The sequence below is a fragment of the Lynx rufus genome, unplaced genomic scaffold, assembly GCF_022079265.1.
Source record: "Lynx rufus isolate CCGP_SWC_20201006 ecotype Redwood Valley unplaced genomic scaffold, mLynRuf1.p SCAF_24, whole genome shotgun sequence".
In the NCBI taxonomy this organism is placed as follows: domain Eukaryota; kingdom Metazoa; phylum Chordata; class Mammalia; order Carnivora; family Felidae; genus Lynx; species Lynx rufus.
The window spans coordinates 15,565,494-15,577,740 of NW_025814839.1; the positions used below are offsets into that span (position 1 = coordinate 15,565,494).

The window sequence follows — 12,247 nt, forward strand, 5'->3', positions numbered from 1 at the left end:
CTGACCCATTTTCCTACTGGGTGCACAGTTACTGTTTGGGATGATAACAAGTTTCGAGAAATGGGGAGTTTTGATGGTCACACAACATGGCGAATATATTTCATATCTCTGAATTGCACAAGAAAGTAATGAAAAGAGTAAATATCTGTTGTGTGTATTTTCATAATTAAAAATTACTAGCTGAAAATGCAAATTATGTTTAAGAAGTTGCACTCACAAATCTCTTTCCCATCTTTATATGTGTTACCCTATTCTAACCCATCCTCATCACTAAAAATTGACAGGGATTTTATTATCTTTTTCCTGTAGATTCCCCATGTAAATGAGATAAAGCATTTGCCTTTTTGTGTAGGCCTTATTTCTCTAAGGTCATGTCCCACAGGTTCGTCCATGTTGTCACAAATGACAAGACGTTCTCCTGGAAAGGCTCATGGGATCGACTTTCTTTATACAACATAGTGCCCGGCAGCCCCTCTACTGCGTGGATCACGGACAACCCCGATGTGGCAGGAGAGGAGAGGAGGACACAGTCCGTTCTTCTGGGCTCCAGAAACCAGCCACAAGTCTGCCGTGGGCCCTGATGATGTCAGCTGTAGGAAAGTCACATTGGTAAAACCTCCCAAGCAGACTGAGAATTTTGCTGCAATGGTGGCACTCCCCCCTTTCCCTCACAAGCCCCACTGAGAAGTTTGCTGACTTGCACACACAGTTTCTCCCAGGGCAATCACGCTCTCCTGACATCACAACTGAAGGGCAGGTACCCAGCCAGTGGGCCAGGCCAGCTCTGCGCCTGTGATCCCTTAGTGTCTCCTCACTGGGACACAGAGCTACTCAGTCAGCCCTGAGCACAGGAGCCTGGAGGGAAGGGAAGGCCTCTGCTCTGACCCCTGGAGGAACACAGGCCATGCAGTGGAGGACTGTCTGCTGGGGAGATGGTCTGTACACTCTGACCAGAAAAAAAGGCAAGTTGATTTACCCTTGTGAAGAGAAAAACAGCCAAATCCACAGGCTCTAATTTTATGTGTGAATCAGTAGGCGAAATTTCTGCATCATTATGACTTTTTTGTTGTCTTTGGTTTGCTTTATTGTTGTTGTTGTTTGTCTTTCTTTTTTTTTCTTTTTTCCAGAGAGTTCACTCAGGTTTGGTAGGAAACTGGGAAGAAGGACATTCAGATCCAGTAGCTACACCCAAGTATAGTACTTGTGCATTCAAGTTATATTAGACTTCAGAGAGTCAGAGTACAGTGGTCTAAGCAGACTGGGTATTTGTCCCACTTCCCCATGTGTCTGTGTCACTGTGACCAGCACTACTGTGCCAGATTGCACAGTAATAGTCAGCCTCGTCCTCAGGCTGCAGCCCAGAGATGAGCAGAAGCCCTGCATTGGCCGAGGCATCTTTGGACCCAGACACTCGATTGGGGACCCCGGGTCCCAGCTCATTGCTGGAGTCTGAGTAGTAGTACAGGAAATACCGAGGAGGGCTCCCTGGCTTCTGTTGGTACCAGTATATGCTTTTACTACCAACGCTCACATCCCTGCTGAGGGTGCAGGTGAGTCTGGCTGTTGCTCCCAGAGATGCAGAGAGAGAGGCTGGCTGAGTCACGACAGGCTGGGACAGGGCACCTGCAAACACAGACACAGCAGAGAGAAGAGAAGGAACAGTGCACATGGGATTAGGGAGCTGAGCCAGAGGGATTTGACCCTGGCTGCAGGCCCACCCTGGGGCCCTGGGTCCGGTCCCTACCTGTGCAGTGGCAGAGGAGCACAAGGAGAGCATGGGTCCAGGCCATGATGACACACGCCCTTCCTAGACCACAGAGCTGGGGCTGGGCTGCACCAGGCCTGTCTTATCCCCAGTCCACAGAGCTCACAAGGAGGGGCTATTCATGCAAATGGGACCCACACCTGCTGCTTGCTCCTGTGCACTTAGAGGCCTGTAGCACGTTGACAGCAAGACTATTTAATGCACTGGTTTCCCCCTGGGTGGGCCTGGAAGAAGCAGCTGTTGGGACCACACACAGGCCCAAGTTCAGAGACTCGTCCAGGAACAGAGAGGACACAGATGCCCTGTCCCCACTAAAAACAAGGGGCCCAGCCCTGGGGCTTTCTTTCATGGAGGGCTCCTCAGCATGGAGCCCCCATCCTGCAGAAACCCACAGACCTTGTCACCATGCCCCCTGCTGGTGTCTGGGTGAACCTCTCGTTTGCCAATGCAGGCTTCCCTGGTGTCTATGTTTCCACCACCTGAGAGTGATCCTCCAGGGAAAGAGAAAGATCTTGCTGTATCATCAGGTATCATTCATGGATGGGGGGTCTGTGACAAGGACACATACACTCCTGACCCAGGAGAACCTGTGAACCACTATGGAGCTGAGGACAAGATACATGGGAGAGGGAATAGAAACCATCTGTCCCAATGGTCCAGTTCAGACGATGCATGCTGGCTCTGGGTGCCGGATGTGGACAGGAGCTCACCTAGGGGACACACACTCATACAGAAGGACACGTAGAATGGGCATGCTGGGGTCCCTCTAGACAAGACACAGCAAACCCTGATGAGGGTGCTGCAGGTGTGAGGACAGTGCAGGGACCACTTCAAGGCCATCTTGCGACCTCACCTCCGTGTTCTGGGAGACTTGCAATCCCATCTGTGAAAATCATCAGGAGAACCTTCTAGATACAGGGAGAGGGGCCTTCCAGCTAAGGAACTGGGGGAACACCATCGCCTTCTGGTGGACATGGGATGCACAGTGACCCAAGGCCTGGGTCCCAGCCCCTCATCCCCCCTGCTCACTGTTGCAGACTCTTCACAGTGGATTCTGACACTAAGACATATGCATGGAAGTTTCATCCATGTGTTTTGTGGCCTGATAACTCATGTCTGTCTCCTGCGTCCTATTCTATGTGTGGACACACAGATATTGTTTACCCATTCTAAAGGGTACGTTGGTCACTTTCAAGTCCTGGCAATCATAAATAAGACAGCAAGAAACATTTAGGTGCATATTCTCGTTTGCACACAAGAACCTCATTTAGAGTAATCCGTAGGATTGTTCTTTTTGCATTATATCCTTAAGGCTTTGTTTGCCGTGGAAGACACTGCCAAGGAATCTTCCCAAGTGATGGGGCTTTTCGCACTCCCACCAGCAGTGAATGAGAGTTCCTGCTGCCCCACATCCTCGGTAGTATTGGTGCTGTCAATGTATTGAACTCTAGCCATGGTCATGGGAGGCCTCTGGTACGTCGTTGTTCAATTTGTAATACCACAATGACATATGAAGTTGGAAATCAGTTTGCATGTGTAATAGTCATTTTGTCTATCTTCCTTGTTAAGGGATCTGTTCAGGTCTGCTCATTGGGAAGGCACTGCCCAGCACCAGGGAATTCAGGAGTTCAGCAGAGCTCTATCACAGGGAAAAAGGGAGAAAGTGAGTGTGGAGTCTGACACAGGACTCGATCCCAACACCTTGGATCATGACCTGAGCCTAAATCAAAGAGTTGGACGCTCAACCAACTGAGCCACCCAGGTGACCCTCAACAGTTTGTTTTTAAGTAACCTCTGTACCTAAAGTGGGGCTTGAACTCACGAACCCAAGGTCAAGAGTTGCACGCTCTAACCACTGAGGCAGCCAGGCTCTCCTCCACGGAGTAACTCTGAACAAGCTAGTTTGCCTTCAAAAATATGAACACAGGGTGAGTAAGGATCACTCTGAAGATATAACTGAAGGAAGGGATATGGCACTCTCAGATCATCTTATTCCCGGACAACAATAATCTTTTGGAAGACCTGAAAACAAAAGTCACTCCTGGAACCTTTGACAGGGGATGCCACCAGGTCTAGAGAGTGGAGGGAAATTTTCTCTCACTTCCCTATGGATCTAAAGCACTGCGTAAGCGTTGGTACTATCTTGGCATATATGACACTAAGAGTCACTTCCTTGCACACTGGATCCCAGAGACGTCAGAACAGATGCATTGGTCAAAACATCTTTGGATCCAGAAAACGACAGGGCACTGGGATCTCTGGTGTGGTATTTGACCCTGCCTTGAATCGCAGGAGATATCACGGAGGGTTCCATGGCTTCTACTGGCACCATTATGCATATTTCTTAAAACAACAATGATGTCACTTCCCAGGGTGAAAATGAGTCTATTAGATTCTTCAGAGATGTGGACAAGGAGGGTGTCTGAGCCAGCACGGGCTGGCAGAAAGAACTTGCAAACACCCACACTCATGGGTGATGGGGCAGGGATGGAGGTGAAGCTGCTTGGAGGTCTGATCCAAAGGTGTGGACATAGGCTCAGAGGCTGCTTTGGGTCACCGAGGACCGTCCTTACCTGTGTGGTAAGAAGAGAACACAAGGAGAAGAGGTTACACCATGGTGGTCACAGTCCTACTGAGAACCCATGGCTAGACCTAGGCTGTCCCAGGCATTTCTTATCTCCTTCAGTGGTCTCTGGGAGATGGGGTTGTACTTAGGGTTGCATTTTCTTTCTTGATAGTATCTTTGGGTGTTCAAATATAGTAACTTTTGAGAGGCTCAGTTGATGATCTTCCCCCCATTTTTTGCTGTTTCTTATGATATCCTATGTGAAGAATCTCTTGCGAAGCCCCCAAATCATGGGGATTTCCTTCTTGCTTTCCTCTCAGATCTTTATAGTTTCAGCTCTAAAATTTAGATCTTTGATCCATTTTACATCCATTTTTGTTTATAGTATGTGGTGAGGGTCTAACTTCATTCTTTTGTGTGTGGATATCTAGTTGGTCCAGTACCATTGGTAGGAGAGAACTTTTTTTCACACTACGTTCTTTGAGAACCCTTTTGAAAATCAATTCACCATAGATGAATGATTTCTTTCTGGCCTCTGAGATAAGTTTAATTTATCCCTCTGTCTATCCTTAGGCCGGTACCACATTCATCTTGACTATAGCTTTGTAAGTGAGTTTTGAAATCTAAAAAAAAAAAAATTGTTTTTAATGTTTATATATTTTTGAGAGAGAGAGAGATGGACACAGAGTGTGAGCAGGGGAGGAGCGGAGAGACAGGGACACACGGAATCCGAAGCAGGCTCTAGGCTCTGAGCTTTCAGCACAGAGCCCAATGCGGGGCTTGCACTCACCAGTTGTGAGAACATGACCTGAACGGAAGTCGGACGCCCAAACAACTGAGCCGACCAGGTGCCCCAGTGAGTTTTGAAATCTAGAATTGTCAGTCCTGAAAATGTGTTCTTCTTCAGGATTTTTTGGATGTTCTGAGTCCCTGCAAATCCACAGAAATTTTAAGGTCATCTTTTCTTACAGTGCAAAATAGACATGTGGACATTTGATAGGGATTGCATGTAATCTACCCATTGCTACGGAGAGTATGGCTTCCTAACAATTGTAGTTCTTTATTTGTTTTACAAGTTAAATAAGGTAAAATAATAAAACATTCATATTAAACATCTGTTTATCTACTTTTGTCTTAGTACAGAAAAACTATAAAGATAAATACGGGTCCATTAGTAAACACGGGTTGTTCTTTACTCAAATATTTTATTATGTTTCTGGAAATTGTGAAATGTAGTCATAAAGTTGCTATTCTAAAGAATACTAGCATAGCAAATAGTTCACATTTACTTCCTTTTTAATTTTCACCAGAAAACTAAGGTTTCTAGAGTTAGGAATTCTAATAAATATAATTTAGACGACTAAAAATAATAAGGAAAACAACTATGTGCTCCAGGAAAGTAAGACATGTGTTCTTTTGGGGGGAAAGGTATGAAGAATGGGAATACATTTTGTGTTGAAGGAAAAGAAAAATAATTTTGTCCTAACATGAGTCTGGTTATTCAAAGAATCCTTAGATCAAGATCTAAATGTATAAGAGAAAGCTGTAGTAGGATTTTGGAAAACAAACCTGGAAAGGAATTTTAAGTGTGGTCAGTACTGGTTCAAATTTTTAAAATATTCAGTAAAGAAGTGGTGTTTCATATCAAAATACATGGATGAAAAGTTAAAATTGTGTTTTCTCTGGGTTAAAAGGTGAAAATTTTCTTGAACTATTGGTCTGCTCTTATTAAAAACGGTAAACAAAAGGCTTATTCACTTTTAACCTTATCTGCCTAGAATACAAGCACTCTGTTTTGCCAAAATATTTCCTATGTTCATCAGAAATGTCATTCATTGAAAACAAATTATTTATAACATTCCAGAAGTCCTACATGTTGCTTATAACTAGGTAACTTTCTCTACTTGCCTTTAAAATGTGTTTGTGTTGGGTGTCAGAGGAATAAACACATTTTCTTGTCAATTGCATCGTAATGAACTCTACTCACGTCTTTGGCCATGACCACTTTTACGGCTTCTCATGTACAGTGATCAGGTTACTCCCATGCTCCTGCAATGTGTTTCATCGTCAAGGATATTCATGGAGAGGACTTTTGACAAACTTCGGGTTTTGATACCATTAGGATAGTAACACAGAGGTATAAATTCCAAGAACAAATAGGAAAACTGGATTCAAATGGCACAAAACTTAATACCATGACACTGAATGTACAGAGAAGGATACATACGATTTTCGTGACGTTTTCTTTAAAACATTGCTGCCTTTTAAAAACAGGTTTTTTTCCTTCAGATTCAAGACACTTCTTTTAAGCTCACTTACACATAATGACATGATGAAATCTACCTTTGTCAACCAATGAAGCCATTTAATTTTTTTCCCTACCTGATCCCTCCAGACCTCAGAAACTGTCAGTGACTGTCTCATATTTTTATGGTGATACATTTATTAGCACAAGTTTGATAAGATTCCATTTTTCTTGTAACAGACTACAATTGGAAACATTGGTCGTATTACCAAGAGGTTGACAAGAATGTCGTATTTGAAAGAGATATGCAGATGCAGATACTCAATATCACCAGACAGCTTTACGGACCTAACCTTGACTTTACGGTTCCAATGCAGCTTCTTGGAAGTATCAGCCTGCCACCTGCTTACAGAGTTCCCAGCAACTCTTCCAGTGCGTCAAGCAGGACATTTTCTGGAAGTTGCAGGAAACTTGGGATATACTGGGACCCTGAGCACAGAGAAATTGCCCACTTCTAGAGGCGTTGCAGGCTAAGTCTGATGGCAGGTTTTTGGCACCAGTTTGGGTGGACTTTTGGCCTGCAGGGGCCGCTAAATGTTCACCGTAGAGCTTTCTTATAAAAGTCCCAGCAAAGCAGGTTTTCAACAGCTATTTTGCTGTAGTTAGGTAAATAATCATCACAGCAAGTTCTTTTTCAAACTACACTTATTTTGCAAACAAATGAATGTCCATTTGGCTGTAAGTTGGAGATACAGGGGGCGTTGTAGAGAAAAAAAATTTTTTCAATAAACACATCAGTAAATATTTGATTCTAATCCTGTTCATTATAACCTGGACTAGAAACTGATTTCTATAGCTTCCTACACTGTCTGACTACAAGTCTCAAATTGTTTTATCTTAATTTTTTTCAACATTTGTTTATTTCTGAGAGACAGAGAGAGACCAAGCTTGAGGAGGGGAGGGGCAGAGAGAGAGGGAGACACAGGACCCAAAGCAGGGCTCCAGGCTCTGACAGCACAGAGCCCAACGCGGGGCTTGAACCCACAAACCCTGAGATCATGACAGGGGCCAAATTCAGGCACTTAACTGACTGAGCCACCAGGCGCCCCTCAAGCCTAACATTGTGAATTTTCTCCCAGCAGCTGAGCTGGACTAACACTGCCCTTTGCCAGGAGTCGTGCAAAGTACATCTGAACAACTTGCTGTAACTTCAGAGAAAGTTGATGTACCTTCACAGCAGCTCACACACAGGCAGTCTTCATGCTCTTCCTCTCCTTCCCTTCCCCATCCTCAGCCCTGATTCCTTCCTGTCATGAGGCCCTTGACCTTCCCCATCCCTCCACCTCTCATCCAGAGCCCCAAACCTGACTATGGCTCAGTCCACAGCCCCTGCCAAGTCACACCTTCCTGCTCCCCTCCTGCTCCTTCCTTATCTGTGCACAACTGGGATGTCATTACGGGGCATCAGATCTGGGGTTCACTGTCAAACTCTACAGTGCTTCAGCTCCAACCCCAAAAACCTCACCCCTCCTCAAGATCCTGGGACACAACCTTCCTTTACAACACGTTTAGGTTCTGTGTCCTCTCTCTTGTCCTAGACACCGCCAACTCCCTTAACATGGGAACCCTTCCTGTCACGTCCACATGGATCCCACATCCCTAGAGTCATTGTGGCACACACTAGGTGTTCAGGAAGTGCTATGGATGCACATTATCTGGGCAGCACTGTATCAACACTCAGACACACCTCGACTCTTTGTTCCTGGCTCTGTCCTGACCCATCACAGATCTGTCCCCAGGACAGCTGGCCCCTGACACCCAGGAATTTCTCCTCGGTAGGAGAATCTCCTACAATGTGTTCCTGCCGAGGACAGGCTTGGGGGCCTGAAGTTAATAGAATATGGATCATTTGCTAACCAAAGTTCCTTGACATTCCTCTCACACTACAGTTTACACCAAACGAAGGAAGCAGCTGACTTGGCCAAAGAGAGGAGGCTGTGAGAAGAGCCCCGTTGCTGGGAAACAGCAGATTTTTGTGGCACTTCCCCAAAGCACTGAGCACTGTGTAAGCAGTGAGATTCTTGTCCCACGCTTAGTCGTAATAATCAGCCTCGTTGTCCGCCTGGAGCCCAGTGATGGTCAAGGAGCCAGAATTGCCAGACCCAGAGACAGAGAACTGGTCTGGGACCCCCAAAAGACGAGTGTTCTCATAGATGATGGTTTAGGGGTCGTCCTTGGGAGCTGTTGGTACCAAAACACACAATAACCGGCCCCAATGTTGGCTGGGCTTCCAGTGCAGGAAACGGTGAGCATCTGGCCCAGGGACCCAGACACTGAAGATGGCTGAGTCAGCACAGACTGGGTCAAGGACCCTGGAAGAAGAAGAGACACAGAGGATGAGGTTGGGGTCTAGAGACAAGAGGAGTAAGCAGGGCCCCTTCCCCTGTCTCTGCATCCAGTCACCTGTGCAGTGAGCAAGTACGATGAGGAAGAGAGAGACCCAGGTCATGGTGGAGGCCCGTTCCTCATGACTGCTCCTGCCCTCTGTGACCCCACAGCTGAGCAGACCTTCCCTAACCCCTCCTTCCCCTCTTCATCCTCTGAGAGAGGGAGGGCCCATCCATGCCTGAGACCCCCAGCTCTCTGACCCTTCACAGGCCCCGGTTGGTCCCTCATCCTGAGGAGGTCAGGGGTGGGCAGGGCAGGGGCTGTGTGGGGCCAGGGGGTGGGGAGGTCCCAGATGGGAGCCCTGAGCAGAAGGCAAAGGCAGTGCCAGGTGGCAGATTCAAGTCTCAATAACCCTGACCCCTCAGAACCAGGCCCTGAGTGACCCCTAGTGTCCAGTCACAGACACACCATTGTGTGACATGGTGACCAGAGCCCATCAGAGACAGCTCCAGCCTCCCCACTGCTCCCTTGCTCATTCATGGGTCAAGACTGAGCTGGCATCTCTAGGACACACTCCTTTGAGATCATGATCAAGCTCAGAACAGTGACAGGTCTCCATGGACAGGTGTTCCCTTCCGTCCAGGAGGCTGGCCGTTCCTCTTATGGGATTCCTCCCTGGTTTCCGGAACTTCCCTTCCACATGTGTTCACACAGCCCTGAGGAGTTGGGGACCACTCCTTTGCAGGTTGTGTAGAAGCCCTCGTTTGTTCCTAGAAGGGTTAAGCCCTAAAAGCCTCGGTCGTCTGTCACCATTTCCACCAACTTAGAAATAGTCCTCCACACACTGTGGGCACGGATTCCCTCCTATTGTCTGTTCTGCAAGCACATAGACCCAACGCTGCAAGAGCTCTGCCAAGTGAGGCTGTGTGTGGAATTGACCTCAGAGCACAAAGGGCAAACCTGCAGGGAGTTCTAGGAGGGAAGGAGTGACAGCTGCAGGTGTTCTGACAGGGACCTGTTGCAGACTTCATGTGTAAATCACCTATTAGACAACGGTTACCTTAAAATGAATGTGTGTCATTTTTTCCAAAAACTCAGCTCCGAAAGAATGATTTAAACTCAGTGACAGTTTCAATGGGAAGGTACAGGTTCAATTGCGAGTGTGTTTCCCCGGACCCATGTTTCTTGCAGACAGAATATGATTTAAAATAGTGGTTGCCAAATGCATGAAAACATAATGGAAAATACATGACATTTAGTTCTTGCTGAAGAGGGGCCAATAACCTTGCTTAAATCACTTGATTCATTATTGTTATTACTATTCTTATTATTATTTTAATAAAGATTCTGCATATTAGGTCTGGTCTAACAGGTAAAGTAGGAAAGCCCAACTTGGTGCCCTGGGAAACACCATGAGGAGCCTGTTCCAGTGAACTTCACACTGATCTCTCTGGTGGAATGAACAAACACAGAGTTTGCTGCATGGAACGATGAGGGGTCAGACTCCTCTCCGGGTGGGTAAAGCAGTAGTCACTGTGTCTTGTGTTCACCGTGTTCAAGATAGAAAAATTGCTCAGTCAGCCGCCGCTGATTAGAGGAATGATTTTCCACTAGCTAAGGCCAATTTGACCCAGAAAATTCTTTCAAAGATCCCATATTGACTCCAGCTGAGGTGGAGATAAGGGGCACTGTGTCTCTGAGGTCACAGGCCCTGTAGCCCTGAGTTGAGACAGACGTTTCAGCAGAGGCCTATCCTGGCTGGAGGTGTCACTGGAGTGTCTGGGGGTGACAGTCCAGCCCTGAGAGGATGCAGAGGGTGCCTCGTGTCCCCGTGGGCCTTGAGCTCCAAGGGAGCAGCACTGAGGCAGCTGTCCCAGAATCAATGCGCTGATCAGCTTCAGGCGCTACCTGGAGCCCAGACAGGGTTGGGGGCTCAGCCTCCCATGGGGACAGAGACTCACCCACGGATCCCTGAGCGTCAGCCTCATCCCAGGAGAGCAGGTGTTCAAAGCAAGTCCTGCCCTGCTGATGGGACTCCAGTGACACTCGCTGTCACTGGGTTTCCTGCTCATGGGGATTCTGTTTCCTCGATTGTGATGCTGATGAAGGCTGGGTGAGCACAGGTTGACAATGACTCCTGGGGAGACAGAGGAACCTAGAAAGTGTCAAGTCCAGGACACTATACACTAGCTCATGCTGGACAAAGCAGGAAAGAATATCCAATGGGAAGAAGACAGTGTCTTCAACAAATGGTGTGGAGTAAACTGGACAGCAACGTGCAGAAGAACGACTGCACCACTTTCTTACACCAATATCAAAAATGAACTCAAAATAGATGAAAGATTCACGGGTGAGACAGTGAACCGTCAAAATCCAAGAGAAGCACGCAGACAGCAAACTTTGACCTCGGCCATAGCAAATTCTTACTGGAACTGCAGGACACAAGGGCAGGCCTCCCCTCGATGAGCCACTCGGCATGAAGTTTTTTTATTTATTATTTTTTAAAAATGTTCGCGTGTTTACTTACTTTTGAGACAGAGAGCACCAGAGCATCGGTGGGGGAGGGGCAGAGAGAGAGGGAGACACAGAATCTGAAGCAGCTTCCAGGCTCCAAACTGTCTGCACAGAGCCCCACACAGGGCTCGATCCCATGAACCATGAGACCATGACGCGAGCAGAAATTAGACGCTTAACAGACGGAGCCACCCAGGCGCCCTGGCATGACGGTCATTTTGAGTTAAAAAGCAGTCGATGCCCATACACTCAGGAAAAGCTCTTCATGTCTCTTCAACTGACTAAAAATTCAGTGGTAGCACCTGTTCCGGGAAGACAGCTGGCACCACAGACAACTGCCCTAGGATATGCATGGGGTGGGGCAGATGGGGCAAAGGGGCAGCAACGCCTGTTTAGTCACAGTCCTCTCTGTCCCATCGTTTCCCAGGGCCCTGCACATATTGTTTATGAAACAACTACTCTACTCTTCTTCTTCTCTCTGTGATGTGCATTTCTTTGCATTGAATACTAGACCCCTACCTCATCCATGTAATTCAGAAAAACATAGTCCTCATTTTTGCCTGGGTGTCTTTTGAATTTCAAGGTCTATGTTGATTCCCATATGTTCTCTATTAAATTTCTTGTGTGTCACTTCAACCTCCTCAAGGACAGGTCTCACCATAGAGGACTATCCCCTACAGGAGCCTCCACAGAAGCTTCTCAATAAAAGAGGCTTGGACACAAGGTCTGTGGACCCAGGGGTTTTGGTCTCACTTCCTCGTTATCTGTG

At 47.0% G+C, this 12,247-nt stretch overlaps 1 gene segment (V, D, J or C); it reads right to left on the reverse strand.

Annotated features, from left to right (window-relative positions):
- Positions 1-1,249: 1,249 nt before the first annotated feature.
- Positions 1,250-1,829, reverse strand: LOC124518500 (immunoglobulin lambda variable 5-37-like). The segment is given in 2 exon segments: positions 1,250-1,623; positions 1,745-1,829. Coding segments are annotated over 2 exon segments (420 nt in total).
- Positions 1,830-12,247: the final 10,418 nt, after the last annotated feature.